Below are 18,490 nucleotides of genomic sequence, written 5' to 3' on the forward strand. Positions count from 1 at the left end.
TCTCAGACTGTGTAATAGATTGCACCAGTGCCTTTGACTGTTTCTTCCAACAGTGCTCCCATAAGGCATAGGAATAAGCATAAAACTGCACTGAAATCTCTGACAATGCCCTCAAAACTTTACTTCAAAACACACAAAAACAGCCCTCTAAAGAGAGATCTTCTGCAATTTCTTGTCATTTATCCAACCTACAATTCTTATATATTGCATTCTCCCATCAAATTCTTACAAAAGTTCCATAAGACATTCACAACTCTTTCGTTAATCACCCACAGGTGCATTCCCTTCTTGTTCATATATCCTTCCCATCCAGCAATTAATGTTCATCACTTCTTTATGCATTTGCAAGAATTGGCCATGTTGGGATAATCCTAAGGTTTGAAGGGGGGTTAATTCCGTGATTATCATGACTGGCTCTTGGTGGGATAATTCTGCCATGCAACGTGGCTACTGCATGAAATAACACTGCGAACACGTGCAATCACATGTGGCTGGCCAGTCATGGAGAGGTTGTGAGATTTATGAAGACCGGACGGTGATTGAGGTCCTTTTCCCCGTGCGTAGTGGCTTGTCCTTTTCCCTGTGCGCAGTGACTTGTTCGTAATCTTGGTTGTTTCTCATGAGAGTTGGCTCATTGTTTCCTGGTTTTGCAGTAGCTTATAATCGAGCATTATCAGCTAGCTGGTCTGTAGAGTCCCTTAGCGATTGAGTCGGTTTTGTGAACAGCTACGAGCTGCGCTGTGAGTCCTTCAATATAAAAGTTTTTTGCTCTCTCTACTGTGTCACGGAATCTTCTTGCAAGTGTTTCAATGTCATGGTGATTTGGGAGAGAGTGTAATAAGTGAAACGCTCAATTAATCTCTGAATTACTAAATTTTGTTAGCAACGATTTGCACTTCATGCTGACCACCTCACGTTGCTTGTACATTGCGGTTTCTGCTTTCCTTTTGTTTTCCTCTATTGTCTTTTCTAATTAGCTTTTGCATCCCTTTTGCCAATTACTTCGTTATCTTTTTAAGAACTTTTGCTACTCATAGACTATTAATAGCGTTGCCTGCATCGCCATCCCAAGCAGGTTACAGAGGGTGGGACGGGGTTGGATTGGTGAGACTTGGAGGGGATGTAGGATATTGATGTTGTTAAATTGTATTTCTGAGTTATAAGAACACAGGTCAAAGCATTTGATACCTTGCATAGTCAAGACTTCCAATCTTTCTGAACATGCACACTGACCATATGTTGATATGCTTATGCTCTTAGTCTCTCAGATCTCCCTTCTCCCTCCATGGCTCTCCACTGCAAGTTGCGTAAGACTGTGATCTCATGCTTGATGCTCATCCATGTTCAGCCTCTCATGCTCATCTGCACTCAGGTTCTCAATTTATGAGATGAATTATGAGTCTTATCACATGTGATATAGCAGCTCTCAATTGCAATGATTTGTAAATGCTAAACTTGTCTGGCCTTAGTTCTCATGGATCAAGGCAATTTTATCTCTATAACACAGGCTGATCAATGAGGGTTACGTTTCTTGTTGAGTACTATGATAGTTTTCAAGTCCCCGCCCCCCTCCACCGGCCCAAAAAAAAAAAAAAACACCAAAACAAACCAAAACAAAAAAAAGTCTGAAAACATAACTAACTTCTCTTACGCCTCTGAAGTTTAAGAGGTTTTAGAGTCTTGCACCTTATGTGACTCTTATGGCACGCCTCTTACCACTATGAATCAGCTTTCGTTGCATTCATCCCTTTCTCTGAATTTTTTACTCCTCCTCCATGCCCTTTCTTTATCAATGCATTCATCCTCATAAAAAACAACCTTGTATTGTTGCCTTGACAAGTTTTGACTGAAAGTACATCTAACATCTTCAATGGAGCATTTGATACTATTGGCTATTCGGGTTTCAACGGTTCCACATGGAGCCTCGTCCAATGTGGAAAACGAATCTTTCCTTCCTATTATATGTCATCAGTATTTGTATATGCTCCTCAAGTCTAGGCATCTCTATAGGCAGAGTTGCACACAGTTTATCATTCTCTTGCCTTACAAGCGACCTTTTGTTCGGAAAGTTGACCTCACTAAGCGCTTGTACCTGACCTTGGTTAGCAGAAGGGAAACTAAGGAAATCAATAAAAGCCAGAGGTTACATGCTCTAGATGTGGAAAAGAAGGGTACATTGCACGTCAAAACCATCAGCGAATTCATACAAAAGCAGTATGCACATGTTGGAAACATTGAGGACAGAAGTTTAGCTCAGCAAAAGCAAGGTGTATTGCAAGCATGCATGGCACTATAATTATTTTCAGCAATGGCAATTGATGCCCATCAAACTCAAGAAGAGTTGATGTAACAGATAACTCAACTTTACTCAAGGAGAGGAGTTTTTCTCAGATATGGCAAAGTCAAAGGACACTTTTTGACATTATTGCATATGGAGATGCTAATCTTGGAATGAAAATGCACTACATAGCTCAAAATTTATGCTTGACTACCACGCAGTCTTATTCACACACATGGGATTTAGGAGCATTTGTACTGCGCGCATATGAGCCTCAGAAAAGATTGGTTCAAGTTATTAAAGGCATGTGAACGTATAGCATCTATCTTGGTGATGATAGTAGTTTTAAACCATGTATCACTTCACAAAAATATCTTTGTGATCCATCAATAAGATTATTTGTATCCCAAATGCTCTCATCAATGACTAGCAAAGAATTTGATATCTGTGTCATTGATCGTAGATGAAGATGCCTACGTTCTCTTTGATAGGAAGAAATGCGTCATGTTCAATCTTGATGGAATTTTCGCTTATAGGGCGAAAGATGGTACACCTTAGGCCAACATAAAGCAACTTGGTACATGTGTGTGCACATTTTCTTGCAGTGAAGCAAATTTGTGGCATCAAAACCTCATGCGTATGAAATTTCAATAATTACAATTCATGAAGAAGAGACTTTTGGTTCATGGTTTACCCACGATCAATGAGTGGGAATTCTGTGAAGGATGAATGTGCGAAAAAAAGCACAGGGAACCGTTTGTTAAAATACCATTGTACTTATGTTGATGGCTATATCAGAAAAGTAGTTATGTATTATGTAGAAAAGGTCAGATACCTTTGAAATATTTAAAGCCCTAAAAGCAATGGTAGGAGTTAAGACCGGAAGAGAGCTAGAATGCATGAGAAGTGACAATACATGTCATAGGAGTTTGTAGAGTTATGCAAGAGCAATGGTTTCTTAGGCAAACTAGTTTTGCAGACACTTTTGAATAAAAAGGTATTGTAGAGAGAATGAAAGGGAAATTTGTGAGAATGTTCTATGTGTGTTGCAAACAGTAAGTTTGGCAAACTCATTTTGGGACGAAGCAGTAAACATTGTTGTGTATTTGATGAATCGCTCATTGATATTATGAGGGAAAGTGAGAGGGAGTGGAACGATGGAGACAGAGAGAGAGAGACACAAGAAGTGTGGGTGTGTAAAAGTATTGAGCCACACCACAAACTCATAGGTTTTATTAGGATTAGGCTTTCACCCTATGACTGTCTTAAGACAGTCATAGGTGTCATAACATTTTAAAGGGTGGCAATGTGCCTTTACCCCAACAATCTCCCACCTAAAGGCCAATGTGCCTAAAGGGGAGAAAAGAATAAAAAATTACAGCAATATACAGTTACTGTATACAAGACCATAAAATAAGAATGGTCTCATCCTAATCCCATGATGTGGCGACAATGTGCAAACCGCTCTGTAGGCAAGCTCTTAGTGAGCAAATCTGCAGGATTATCATCAGTATGCACCTTCACAAGCTCAAGCCGCTTGTCTTCTAGTACCTCCCTGATGAAATGGTATTTCACATCTATGTGCTTGGTCTTCTGATGAAAGACCGGATTCTTTGCCAACATGATAGCACTCTGACTATCACAATGCAAAACTGGCATATCTCCTGTAATGCCCAAATCTCCCACCAGCCGAGTAAGCCATATTGCTTCCTTGCAAGCCTCAGTGGCTGCAACATATTCAGCTTCAGTGGTTGACAGTGCAATGCATTTCTGCAACCGAGACACCCATGATATAGCACCTCCTGCAAATGTGAAAATATAACCGGTAGTAGACTTCCGGTTATCTGCATTCCCTGCATAGTCTGAATCTGTAAAACCATGCACCAATGCATCCTGCCTACCATAGCATATGCACAAGTCTTTGGTACCCTTGAGATACCTCAAGACGCCTTTCACTGCTTCCCAGTGCCGCTTGCCTGGATTTGCCATATACCTACTGATGACTCCCACCGCAAAAGCAATATTCGGACGAGTGGCAACCATGGCATACATCAAAGAACCAACTGCAGATGCATACGGAACCTTGGCCATCTCAGCCTTATCATCATCTGATCTGGGGCTGTCCTTACTGCTGAGTTTTAAATGTGGAGGCAACGGGGTACTAATAGACTTCCCCCCCTCCATTTTAAACCTCTGCAGTACTTTGTCAATGTACTCCTTCTGTGACAGAAACAAAAGTCCCTTGGACCTGTCACGAATAATCCGCATACCAAGAATGTGGTTTGCATCACCCAAGTCTTTCATATCAAAAGACTTATACAGTTGTTTCTTCAAAGCACTAATCTCCTGCTGAGATTTGCTGGCAATCAGCATGTCATCTACATATAGAATGAGTAGCATCAAACTGCCATCCTTTGCCCGTTTGGTGTACAAGCAGTGATCGGTCTCACACCTATGATACCCTTGGGACTGCATGAAGGCATCAAACTTCTTGTACCATTCTCTTGGCGCCTGCTTGAGTCCATACAAGCTCCTCTTGAGCTTACACACAAGCTGCTCTTTCCCTTTAACAGCATATCCCTCTGGCTGACTCATGTAGATCTCATCATGGAGATCTCCGTGAAGAAAAGCAGTCTTCACATCCATCTGACATAAATCCATGTCCTCATGAGCAACAAGAGCTAACACTGCTCTCAAAGTAGTCATCTTGACTACAGGAGAAAAGATCTCATCAAAGTCAATGCCCTTCTCTTGCTTAAATCCTTTGGCAACCAATCTGGCCTTATACCTCGGTAGAGCATTTGAATCCACTTTGACTTTGTAAACCCACTTGCACGGCAAAACCTTTCTGCCTGCAGGTAGCTGCACCAAGTCCCATGTATCATTTTGAAGTAGGGAGTCCATTTCTGACTGCATGGCTTTCTCCCACTTCCTTTTCTCTGTTCTTCCCATAGCTTTCTTGAAGCTGGAAGGCTCACCACAATCTGTCAGCATGATAAAATCAGCCACATTATTGGCTCCTGGAACAAACCTGTCAGGAGGCCGTTGTACACGGGTGCTCCTCCTAACAAAATGTTCCGGATTAGGCTGCTGTCTAGCCTGTTCGTCATGCATGACGGGTGGCTGTACCACCATATTTGGCTGTTCTACAGCGCCATTTGCTGGCATATCCAGTGGTGCATCATTGGCAAAATTTTCTGGCTGATTTTCAGCCTGTATACCCTCTTGAACAGGGTTATTTACAGCAGCCTGCTGCTGCATATTAATGGGCATTCTTTGCTGTCCGACATCATCATAAACAACCCTCCTGTATTCCACAGGTTGCACGGGTTCTTTGTGTACACTATCCTCTTTAAAGATGACGTCATTGCTGCGTATAATCTTCCGTTTGACGGGATCCCATAACCTGTACCCCATTTCACCTTCGTCACCGTAACCCATGAAGATGCATCTGAAAGATTTTGGCTCCAGTTTGGTGCGCAGTTCTTTGCGTATATGAGCAAAGCACTCGCAACCAAACACACGTAAGTGCTTATATGAAGGTGGCTTGCCAGACCACACCTCCTCTGGCACTTTCAGCTCCAAAGCCTTGTTCGGTGACCTGTTAATTAGGTGAACTGCTGTTTGCACGGCTTCTGCCCAAAAGCCATGGGGCAATGCAGCATAAGACAACATACATCGAACTTTTTCCTGAATAGTTCGATTCATCCGCTCACTCACACCATTTTGAGATGCATTATGAGGGGCTGTGAGTTCCTGTTTAATGCCCTTAGCTTCGCAAAACTGTACAAAAGCATGTGACACATACTCACCCCCATTATCAGATCTGAGGCATTTCAGCCTGCGTCCTGTCCGATTCTCAACCTGAGCGACAAACTTCTTGAAAGCATCTAAGGCATCGCTCTTATGCTTCAAGAAATAGACCCACACTTTGCGTGTGGCATCATCAATAAAAGTAATGAAATACTTTGCACCCCCTAGTGATAGCTGTGGCATCTCACACAAATCAGTGTGCACTAGATCAAGCGGTGCTCTATTCTGGGGAGTTCTCCTCTAATGAGGAGTCATAGAATGCTTTCCAAAAATGCAATGATCACAAGTAGGCAAATCTGAAAATGAAAGAGACGGCAGATAACCCAAACGTGACAGTTCTTGCATTCCTTTAACGGACATGTGTCCCAACCGGCTATGCCACAATGAAACCTTTGGCAGCTCGGTTATGGCAACAACATGATTACCTACACTGGAAACATAAAGAGGGTACAAGGTATCACTCTTATAACCCTCAGCCACTACAACTTGGCCATCAGTAATCACCCATTTGGAATCCCCAAATGTGGTGTGGTAACCACTGTCATCCAACAAGCCAGTGCTAATCAGATTTTTCTTGATTTGCGGCACATGGCGAACACCATCAAGCATAAATATGCGTCCATCAGGGAATACTATCTGTATACTGCCAATCCTTGCAATCTGACATGCATAGTTGTTCCCAAGGTGAACAACTCCATGAGTACCTGTGTAGGAAGTAAACCACTCCCTATGAGGCGTAACATGAAAAGAAGCACCTGAATCCAAGAGCCAGGTGTGCATGTCATGGCCATCAACAACCAATGTATGTGCAATTACAGCAGAAGAACATAATACATCATGTCTGCCACTGTCACTGTCCTCTGCTGCAACATTCACTGCATCCAAATCATCTGCCTTGGCCTTGCCTTTGCCTTTGCTTCCACTGCCTGCATCCTTTGTCTCAGCCTTCTTGGCTTTCTGATCCTGTATAAACTTGAAGCACTTAGACTTCACATGTCCCTTCTTGCCACAGTAAAAGCATTCAATATCCTTTTTGCCACGGGACTGACTGTGGGATTTGGGCTTGCCAGCAGATCTCCCCTTCTGCTGAGTCCTACCTCTTTCCTGTAGCTGCAAAGCATTGGAAGACTTGCTGCCCATATTATTCTTCCTGCTCATCTCCTCCATAAGGAGAGAGCTCTCCACATCAGCATACATAAGAGTGACATTTGAATTTGACAGAGTGGTCTTGAAAGTGTCCCAACTCTCAGGGAGGGTACACAACAAGAAAGTAGCCTTGAACTCCTCATCAAGGTTCAATCCCTGTGCAATAAGCTGTGTAAAAATGGCATTGAACTCACTCAAGTGTGAGGTCATAGCTGTACCTTCCTTCATGCGAAGGTCGACAAGCTTCTTCAACCAATAAACCTTACTGGCTGAACTCTTTTGGGCATACAACTCTTCTAGCCTCTGCCATAGGCCATAAGAGGTCTTTTCAGCCTGAACATTGAACACAAGAGAATCAGTGAGAGTAAGCATGATAGCAGCCCTTGCGGACAAATCAAGCTCCTCCCACTCATCATCTGCCATCCCAGATGGCTTGACACCCTTCACCCTTATGGGCTTAGAAATCTTCTTTAGCAGAAGTACATTCAAACACTGTTCTGCCCATAATGCATAATTGTGTGCCCCTTCCAATTTCTTTATGTTCAGTATTGAAGATTCACTTCCCCCTGATGCCATATCAGATAAGGAAAGTACCTGACTCCCTGTAAGTCAAAAAATGACTAAATAAAATTCTGATTTCTCAGAAAACCTGCTCTATCAAGAGCCAGGAGCACTCACAATAGTGCTGTTTTTACTGTCAAAAAAAATTCTGCAGCAAAACAGAAAATTTTCCCTCCAGTCACTGTACCTTCTGACACACTGTACCGTGCTCAAATAGGCATAAAACAGTAACTTCTGAATGCTGCAGCTGTTCCACAAGTGCTTTATCAGTGCATCATCATCTGACGAAGCACAAGGCACTGCTGTCCTGGACACTTCTCCCACCTCAGATGAGGTATTACACTGATTTTATATGCATAAACCACTTGTCATACACTGTTTTGTCCACTGAAAAAGGCTCCAAACACCTCAGCCTGTCACAAACCTGCAACAAAGTATGGGACAAATCCCAAACAATCACCCTTCTGCCAAGGGGATAAAAGGCATATGAAGTTCTCAAGGAGTAACTCAAGTGCTCACAAGCAAAATCTGGGCAAAAGCCCCTTGATTTGACACCTGTACCAAGTGAAAAACACCTCAACACTGAGGTAGCATACAAAATACAGCGCTCTCCTGGCACTTTCACCTGACAATGTAATGCATAAACGGCCCTGTGTACACAGTAACAACACAGATCCCAACGTACAAACACTGAAGAGAAAATCTTTTGAGCACTGTCAACGATGGACAGTTAGGGACCGAGTAAACTCGATGAGCCCTGGCCAAGCGTGGCTCAACTGAGATTTTCAAAGTGTCGTACACAGAATGTGACCTGCAAGAAATGTCACTGAATACACTGCGGAAACAAGACCAATGTGGGCACCCTGGCTCCACACTGCCTCAAGGCATACACTGCATACACTTCCAGGCAAAAGCCCTATGAAATTGTCACCCGAAAACTGAGATTTGCACTCAGCAAAAGCATAAAAGCCCTCTGCAAATTAAGGCATCTGACCTTCCCGAAACAAAATAACTGTGCAACCACCACACACTGTGGCACTAGTCACCTCAAGCACGAGGGACACGAGTGTACTTGCTGTACTTCAAACACACAGTTTTAGAACTGAACAAAAAATTCCGGGAATGCAGAGCAGAGTGCGCTCTCTTTTCCTTCTTCCCCCCAAAAAAAATCTGTCTGCTGTACCTTCTGTACCTACGCAAGGTACCTGCTGTACCCTGTACCTGCGAAGGGCACGAATCCCAAAAAAAAAAATTTCACCCTGTACCTGCTTGTCGCGGCGTCCGTACGGCCACGTCCGTACGGTACGGTTGCCTGTACGGCGTCCGTACAGCCGCGTACGGATGGCCGTACCTGTCGCGGCTGCTGCCTTGCAGCCGGTCGACGGGCTGCACGCAGCTGGTGCTGCGCGCTGGCTGCGGCCGCCGGTGCTGTGCGGTGCGCAGCTAGCTGCTGCTACAGCTGTGGCTGCGTGCGCGCCTGCTGCGCGCGGCGGGTCGTGCACCTGCTGCGCGTGGCGGCGCCCTGGCCTAGCTGTTGCTGCCCTGCTCGCGCGCCGCATCCTGCTCACTGCTGAGGGCACGAGGCCCGAGGGGAGAGGGAGAGGTAGAGTGAGGGGTAGACCGGAGTGAGAGGGAGAGCAAGGCTCTGATACCACTTGTGAGGGAAAGTGAGAGGGAGTGGAACGATGGAGACAGAGAGAGAGAGACACAAGAAGTGTGGGTGTGTAAAAGTATTGAGCCACACCACAAACTCATAGGTTTTATTAGGATTAGGCTTTCACCCTATGACTGTCTTAAGACAGTCATAGGTGTCATAACATTTTAAAGGGTGGCAATGTGCCTTTACCCCAACAGATATGTGTACTCAAAGGCATGATATCAGAAGAGGCATGGATATGACTCAAACAAATGGTATCTTTGATTACTTGATTCACCAGCATATACCCATATCTACAAGGATAAAACATACAATTGGCATTGACAATGAAAAGTGCATAATTATTAAATACACAGATGAGAAAAAGGCATATAAGGTGTATAAACCAGTGACTAGGATGATGTTTCAGTTTGCATGTCATCTTTGAAAAACACCCAAGGATAGCACATCATGATCATGATCCTGTAGATGAAATGCATGCGAAAGACGCTCCAAATACAGTGTCAGGACAGTTGTATGATGTAGTTGAACAAATAAGAGAGGCAATGATTGAGATGTACAAGGAACGTACAACCTTAGATGTATCTTCAGATCACTAAGAACTCCAGGCATCAATATTGAATGACGGAACAAGTTTCAACTTTTCCTTGACAAAGAGAATTCAATGAGCCTGCATCAACATCAAAAACTTAGTACATAAGCAAAAGGATTTTGTCAAGGACAAGAGAACTAGACATCAAGGTCTGATTGACTCTTGCCTAATGTCAAAGAATGAACACCTTTTGAAGATGCAACCATGTTAAAACATTGGGTTCGAGCCTCGAGGAAGAACATGATGCAATCATGAAGAATAAAGTCATAGGAGCTAGTTCGCAACCAGACCAGAGTATTTATGGTAGCATATATTTGAGTCTTCGAACGAGGCATGCTGCACATTGGATTCTTCACTGAAATTAAGTTTGTAAAGTTACAAGGATTTGTCATGAGTCCTACCATAAGCAATGTGGTAAAATAGTAAAGGAACAGTTACGTGTAGCAGTGGCACACTTTGTAATGTATTAGGATTTGAGCTTATTATGTGCTGCACGGTGCATTGAACTAACACCCATCTCGTATTTTGTCTTTCACTTTCACGCCACTGGTTTCTGCTCTAGTTTCGACTATCTGCCTTTTCAGGGTGAATATGTGTGCCATTTCTAATAAATATTTCTAGCTTTTCAACATGTTTCCTTTCAGCTCTGTTGCCCCAGCTGGGATGCATGCTTTGATGAGAAAATGTTGGCATGTCATTATGTCCTTTACATTATTTACATTTTCTTGCTTCTGTACTAGTAATGAAGCATAGTAACACTGTTAACTTGCAGGACAAGGCTAGCAAACGGTCTAAAATTGACTCATAAGCAACTAGGAAATCATCAACTTGTATCACAGTATCTAACAGTCCTTGGGAGCTTGGCCCTTGCACTGCATGACACGGGGCAAGCTTGTGATATATTGAAGTCTTCACTGACACTAGCAAAAGCTTTACATGATATTCCAACACAGATTGGAGTACTTTCTGAGCTGACAGGTATATATTGTCATTACGTTTCTCTTTCTGTCAGTAGCATATTGAATTTATTGATCATATTGCTTCTGTCATATTTTGCAAATGACTGTGCTCTGCTATGCAGCATTATATAGAGAATTGGGTGAAGCGTCAAAGGAAATTGAAAATTCTGAATACGAGGCAAAAAAAATGGATGAGTATAAAAGGCGTATTGATGCTGCCCAAAACTCAATTCAACATCTGTCTCTTTTGAAGGTCAGCATATTTCAACCCCCCCCAAGCTTGATTCATCATCTGTTTCTTTTAAAGGTAATCATGTCTGCATGTCTCCCCCTCTCCCTGCCCCCCGCCCCCCCCCCCTCCCTTCCCCTTCCTCTCTTCTTCCCTCCCCCCTCCTGGCCAACAAAAGAAGGTATCTTCTAACTTGCATTGAATGCATCTAATGTCCACTTGCAGGGTATAGTTTCCCTGAAATTATTACAGCTATTCCTTAGACTTGGCTTTCTAAAGCATACATAAAGTCACTTCTCTCAGGAGAGACTAAAAGATCGCTTCTTTATCTATTATCAAATATGCCCACAGACGGAATATGTTAGTTTCTTACTTCTCATTGCCACGGTGTGAGCTTATGTGTCTGGTGTTGAATTGCTCTTTTGAAGAATTTGCCAAAATGCCGTATGCAGCATTTATCACATGCACAAACCTTTCCTCTATAATCCTTTGCTTGAGGAACTACGATCAGAGCCCATAACCTAGATTTGGATTTTAGAGGGTCCCTAAAGCACAGTTGGGCACAATGGACAGCGGAGGCCATGCAAAGGAGCAGTGCAGCTTGCTAGAAAGTGATAGAAAAGATGAAGTGGGAGAGGTTGCTTGCTTAGGCCAACGCTCCCCTCACGTAATGGAAGCTCAAACACAGAAAGAGAGGCTGGGAACTCACACAGTAGTATATTTAAATTCCGTGATGTGTGCTATAGAAGTCTATGACATGTGTTTGTGCTCGGTCGTTCTCGGTGACCTGTGGCATCATCCCTGCTGCTCTCTGGTCTGTTGCATCAGTATATCTCTGTCCTCGCATATCAATCAGATAGAGCCCAACACAAACCTGGTTGGGAAAATGGATCAGCCGTGTAAGCCAACCAAAGCCATGCCCCTCTTGAAAGAGGCAGTGATACTGTCCCCGGATCTCATAATAGACTGGGAAGACACATAGAAAGTGCTCCTCAGTCTCAACCACCCCCATCATGCATAGTATGCAGATCCTTTGCCCTCTAGGTATGCCTGCAGCTCTCCCTATCTCAATCCTCAGCTGATGTGACGAAACTCGCAACTGTCTGATGGCAATCCTCAATGCATGTGAGACTCTCCTCAAGATACTGAGGTTTGAGGACGAGACCATACTCCTAGACCCTCAAGAAGTGGTCATGATAGAAGTGGATCTTGGTGGGGAACTTCTGGTCTCCGCCCCAAGCTCGGGACGTATGAAGCTAGAGGAGGTCCAACCGTATGATACAATTGATCTCATCTCGTGGGATTAGCTCGGGCAGTGCATCCATGCTATATCAAAAGGGGGAAAGTGTGTCCATCTGAATGCCGTGGCTATCAAACCATGTGGACACCCGTACATACCATGTTGTATCAACACCGCTCTCCACCAGTCGTTTGGATGACTCTAGTGCTAGCCTTGGTAATCTCCACTGGGGTAGGGCCCAAACTCTGTGAAAGAACGTCACTGTCCGAAAAATGGCATCAAGTTGGAGAGGGATCATGGCAAACTATGCCTATATGATCTGATGTGGGACCGAGGGCCTACTTCGGATGATCCATGATCCCATGGTCACTTGTAGCCTCTCAAATCTTTTCCACTTTGTCGTTGAAATGTCACACCTCCAGAAAGGTGCTGCATACACGGCAGTCGGTCTCACCATGGTGTCCAAAATCCAACCCTTTGTCGGGGGGTCCTGTGTTCCTGGAAGCAATGCCTCTCTAATCAGGCCACAGAGCACCCCGCCCTCGTGTGAGTCGTGTTGTAGATGCATGGGTCATCGTGAAGATTGGTCCTGTGAACACTGCCCCCAAATACATGTAGGACTGCACTATCTCCACCGGCTCACCTCGGTATGTGAAGCTATGTTGATGGAGCATTGCTCGTGAGGTGTTGAAGATCATAAGCTTGGTTTTCCCAAGAGTTGTCAAGTGTCTCTCTCTCTCTCTGCAGCACCTCCAGAGCCTCTAGATGTTTTGGCAATCCCTTTGTTGAGGATGACATGAAGACTATGTCATCTGCGTACAGCAGTATCTGCACCATCAGGTCAGCCAAAAGTGAACCCTCTCCACCTAGGTGGTCTACAAAGGATGTGATCTCATCAATATAGAGCCCGAAGATAGTCGGTGAGAGGGGGAAGCTAGAGTTTTGGGGCTTTGTGGTGAACTCAAGAGTGAGTTCTTAGAGGAAGGGAAGTATGTCATGTGCATGGTGTACCTAGGGTTGGATAGCAGGTGAACGTGGGTTACCGGGGGTTAGCATAGGGCTGGATGGCTATTTTTACCTGCGATTGCTATATATAGAGATTGATTCATATATAGTGCTCGCTTTATATGGAGGGAGCTATTCATAGCATCATGCTATCTATAGCGGGTTTCCTTCTATATAGAGGGAGGGCCGGTTCTATTGTGGAGTCAGTTGAGCGCTCCTCAATTGATGGATGAGACTTGGACCCATGCCAGGACTCTGGCCATCTACATGGTGGATCATAGGTGGTGTATCGAGGGTCCTCTGGACTGGCTTAGGTGGTATGGCACGCCTGGGTTAAATACGGGTCTATGGATGAGTCGAGCTGTAGCCCATGTGCTCTGGGGTGGTCGGAGGATCGAGGCACTTGCGCTTTGATTCTGGTTGGATTGAGGAGAAGTTTCCGGGTCAATGTTAGGGTCAGATCTTGCGGGGTTGTGTCACTATCCATGTAGGGTGGAATATAATCATATTTTGTCAGATCATTTCCCTTAGGTATTGGAGATGCATAGCCATTCTGTGGATGCTTTTAGGCAATTATTGGGAAGCATCCTCTTAAGGTTAGCCAGACTTTCTTGGAGCATACTTTTTCCATTAGTTTATGTTGCAGGTGTTACAAAACTTTCAAGTCCATGTACTTTGGAGTGTCAGCTTGGGAGTGCTGTATGCTCAATATCCAAAAGCTTGCTCGCTGGTATGGGATTCACAATGCATGAAAAATTGCAGCACATAGAATCGTTGTTGATTGATTTGAACGAGGTGGTTCAAGAGTGTGGTTCTTGTCCAAACACCTAGCTAGCTATGCTTGGTTGTCCCACCAGGTTGCTCATTGCATAAGAATCAATATGTGAGATATAAGCTTGTGGCTCGAATGGATGCCTTAGTGGATTCTAATTGTCAATCACATGCCTTTTTTGCTCGTATGTAGCAAAAGTGTGCACATGAGAAAATTGTTAGGATGTAGCATAGGCAAGGCATATTTATTACTCATCTTGCTTGTACTCACCTACTGGCTCGCTTGACTTCAAAAATCTAAAACTCACAAACTACACGCAATCTTCATGTCGAATCAATCCGAGTACAATTGTAATTTTGCGAAAAAAACTCCAAGCGTACTCAAGCGGGTGAGAGGAGCAGATTGGAGGGAGACAGCAGAGGGCTATGGCAGAACGAAGGCACGGCTATGGTGATTAATTCGTCTCAATTGACCTTTCGGCCACCTTCCCAAGAGCCTCTCTCCTTCCTCTCTCCCCTCTCCCTCTCCCTCTCCCTCTCCCTCTCCAATCCCTCTACCTCTCCCTCTGCCTCCACTGTGTTCTGCCCCTCCCTCTGCTCAACATGCTCCACTCCCTCCCCTCTCTCTTCCCAAGAGCCTCTCTCCTTCCTCTCTCCCCTCTCCCTCTCCCTCTCCCTCTCCCTCTCCCTCTCCAATCCCTCTACCTCTCCCTCTGCCTCCACTGTGTTCTGCCCCTCCCTCTGCTCAACATGCTCCACTCCCTCCCCTTATCCCTCTGGTCTCTCTCCCTCCACTCTCTTCCTCCCACTCACCCTCCCTCTCTGCCTCCCTCTCTTTATTGTTGCTATGGCGCCCTCTAGAACGTTTGTGAGTCTCCAGAATCTTCGTGCATAATTTTTTGACTATGGCTTACCTTAATCGCCTGTCGCGTGTTTGAATGGCAAAAAAACTTAGCTTAATCGCCCATGGATACTCAAGCTACTAATTAATAACACAATTAAAACTCATCGTGGGAACCCACTAGATGTTTGTATGGAAGTTTGTTGCCATTTGTTGGGTCCATCGGATCGTGGAGGTCATCTCCTAATGTCATTGCAGCCAAAGAGTCTTTGTTTCACTTGGCTCGTCACCATGTATTAGATGTTTCTGCGAATGAATTGGAAAAGATATTTCTAAGGATGAGGTGGAATCTGTCTTGAAGCATTTGCATAAAAGGAAAAGCCTAGGATGGGATGGGCTCCCCAATGAGCGTTTCAATGAGCGTTTCATGAAGTATGTTGATGAGTTCGAGGCCCCTCTCATTTCTATTTTCCCAGGAGGCGTGGAATATAGGTACCATGCCTTGCGAGTGGGAAGATTGGGCTTGCACATTTATTCCCTCAAGTTCCATCCCCAGTTAATGTGCATCATTGGAGACTAATCAGATTGATGGGGGTGATGTATAAGATATTTGCAAAGGTCTTGGCCAATAGGTTGCAGCATTTTCTTCCTACTTTGATTCATCAAAAGAAATATTGATTTATTAAACGATGGATTTTTTGCATAATATACTGAATGTATAAATTGGAATTGATTATGCAAGGGTTTCGAGGCAAGAGGTGGTTATGATTCAATTGGATATTGAAAAGGCCTATGATAACTTTACTTGATCTTTTCTTAGGACCAATGCAAACTGCTGCTCAGCCCAGATGTCAATCCCAACCTATCATCCAAAGTACCATGACATGTGTCCCCTGCAGATTCTCGTACCATGACATGTATCCCCTAGAGATCCTCCTGAGAGAGAGCTCCATCTCTGTGAAGAAGCCAACTGACTTAACGACAATTGATCCGAGCACCTAACGCCATGCAATATTCATCCAAAAGGAATATAACCCTCTCCAGACAATCAGCTGATTCGTCCACAAAAATAATGTTGTTTGCAAACTCAAAGGTCAAAACATTGAGAGGAGGTCGGGGGTATGGACGTCTGCAGGCAGCTCTATCTGCCATCTAACCCGCTTCTTGCGAGGTGGGAATTAGAGAGTTTGCTGTAACCTTTTGTATTGGAGCTCTGCCAAGCTTTCTTGTGTACGTAGAACTTTGGTGGTAAACCAGGTCCTGGTTCATTGCATCCTGTTGGTGCTTCCATAGAGGATGCATGGAGAGCTTAGATTATGGGTGTGCAACTTTCTGGGGCGAGGATCGGCACACATGGTGGGCATTTTTCCTCAGTCTGAAGGGGGCCTAGAGATCTAGAGCAGAGCTCTCTCGGGCATATCTTGGAAGTTGCTTCTACAGCATGTTCTCCTCAGAAACGCCCCGAGCAATAGGGGGACATGGTTCTCTGAGGCTCCCGTTTACTAGGAAGGGCTCCCTGATGTTGAGGAGGTTTGGAGACACCTTCGCACAAGTCTCACTCACTCCTGGCCCTAGTGCAACGAGGTAGATGGCAAGGCAACCATTCATTTGGCACCCTGAGATCCAGGGCCTGGTGGATTTCATCCTGGGATTCGAGAATTACATTCCATGTGGGCACAGCGGGACATTGCCCCAACCTTATCCCTGGGGACTTGGAACAGATTAGCATAGCTGCCAGTGCAGCTGAGAAAGCCTGTTAAAGCCTACATGTATTGCCAGCATCTTTTTGACTTTTCGTCATGGTATTTCCACAATTATGTTCATGGTACATGTTCCCAAATGGACACTGGCAAATCTTGTTGTAAAAGTTGCAGTGTGATGCATAATGATATTGTGGTTATAATTGTTATAGACGTTTTTCCATTGATTTCTGCTGAATACTATTGAGTAGTCTAAGTTGAACCTACAGTCATAATGCATGCTGGAAAGAAAGGTACATATGCTGCTTGGTAACTGACTTTCATGTATGACTACTGGCTCTGCTTGGGCATGCCCAGTTTGGCATTGACAGGTAAAACTGTTCTGGTCATGACTGCTGTTTGGCAAGACAGTGGGGACAGAAAAGATTAAAGAGGCATTGAACCTGCACTCTTACCTTGCAAGGTAACCAATGGAGTGCAAACCAGTGATTGCTGTCAGTTGGAAAACCTATTTTAATGTGATGCGCGTCGTTAGCCTCAGTTTTCTGGCCAAGTACTGAACTCTTTACTTAAACGAAGTTTTTGTCTGCTCAAAAGGACAGATTATAAAGCGTGTGGTGCTATTGGAGAATGCCTGAAATTCTCTTGACATCCAGTGGTCAAAGACTCGGTGTCCACAGAACTAGCACTGTGGAGTTCCAAGACAAAATTGTTAATTTGTTTCAATACAGGTCAAGAGTTGCCTGACCAACTACACTTAGAAGTTCAGTTTTCAATCCCTGTAACATGTGAACGTACGTTTGTGTACAGCCTCATGATGTTAGTCACAACATTTCAGCAAAGGCCCTGAAGATCTTGGATTGCACTTGTTTATTTTAATGTTTTGGATTTCCTTGTACATCCGGTGCGTTGTGCCTCTGATTCATACAGGAGTGCCCTTGACAGTGCCTTTGTGTGCAACACAGCTCTGCCTGTGCCCTGTAAATCTCACTAGGACAATTACACTGGTTCCTGTTTCGCATGTGTGCCAGATATTTTAAAAGACAGACATTATCTCCAAATAAACATTGGTGGCAATGGATGCAATCTTAACTGATATAGTCACAGTTTTTGAACAGCTTCAGTACATTTGTAAAGTTGCATAGTCAGGTTGTAGGACTTTTAAGTGTACTAAAAAAAAGCCCATCAATGTAATGACATGTAATTGGTATCGTGGGAATGCAAGGTTATGATTGCTTCTTGACAGATAGCAGATACTTTCCATGAAGTGTTTAATCAAGAGTAACTATTAGTCTGGCTTTGATCAGTTCATTATAACACTAGTAAGTCATTGACAGCCTTGTCAAAGTGCAACAGCTGGATATTGCATAATTATCACTTGCCATTTGTGCTTAGTAGTGACAGCATCTAGAGCAGTAGACCCTTTTTTGTGAATCACTTAAGCTGCTTGTAATGCTTGCTTTGGACGAATTTATGGTGCATGTATGCCTGTAGTTTTCTGAAATGCTCCGGGCCAATTGAAGGGGCCAAAACTGATATTTCATTTTGTGCTGCTTGGAGCTTTGTCCTCAATGTATGTAATGCTGTTAGCAAATTCGCTTGGCATAGCCTGTCTTTCTTGGCCTTATCTATGTGGTTAAGTAATTGCATGAACAGAGTTTTTCATTAAGCCACATCATAGTAAGGTGTGAGTTGAGC

General features: G+C 44.1%; 1 protein-coding gene across 3 annotated transcripts in view; it reads left to right on the plus strand.

Moving 5' to 3' along the window:
- LOC147885460 (Tetratricopeptide repeat (TPR)-like superfamily protein) overlaps positions 1-18,044 on the plus strand; it is a 107,390-nt gene extending 89,346 nt beyond the window's left edge. The window contains exons 11-14 of one of the 3 annotated variants that reach the window (XR_015543436.1): positions 10,820-11,025; positions 11,129-11,259; positions 17,150-17,255; positions 17,395-18,041. Coding sequence is in view for 2 of the 3 variants with exons in the window: in XM_087396498.1 (XP_087252624.1) it covers positions 10,820-11,025; positions 11,129-11,259; positions 17,150-17,167 (355 nt within the window). In the remaining variant the exon portion in view is untranslated. Of the gene's footprint in view, positions 1-2,109; positions 2,320-10,819; positions 11,026-11,128; positions 11,260-17,149 lie in introns of those variants that run through there. The other 2 variants (XM_087396498.1, XM_087396499.1) reach the window with 2 other exon arrangements.
- The last annotated feature ends 446 nt before the right edge of the window (positions 18,045-18,490 follow it).

This window comes from Dipteris shenzhenensis, chromosome 25 (genome assembly GCF_047967505.1).
Source record: "Dipteris shenzhenensis isolate YYH24624 ecotype China chromosome 25, Dip_SZ_1.0, whole genome shotgun sequence".
NCBI classification, from domain to species: Eukaryota; Viridiplantae; Streptophyta; class Polypodiopsida; order Gleicheniales; family Dipteridaceae; genus Dipteris; species Dipteris shenzhenensis.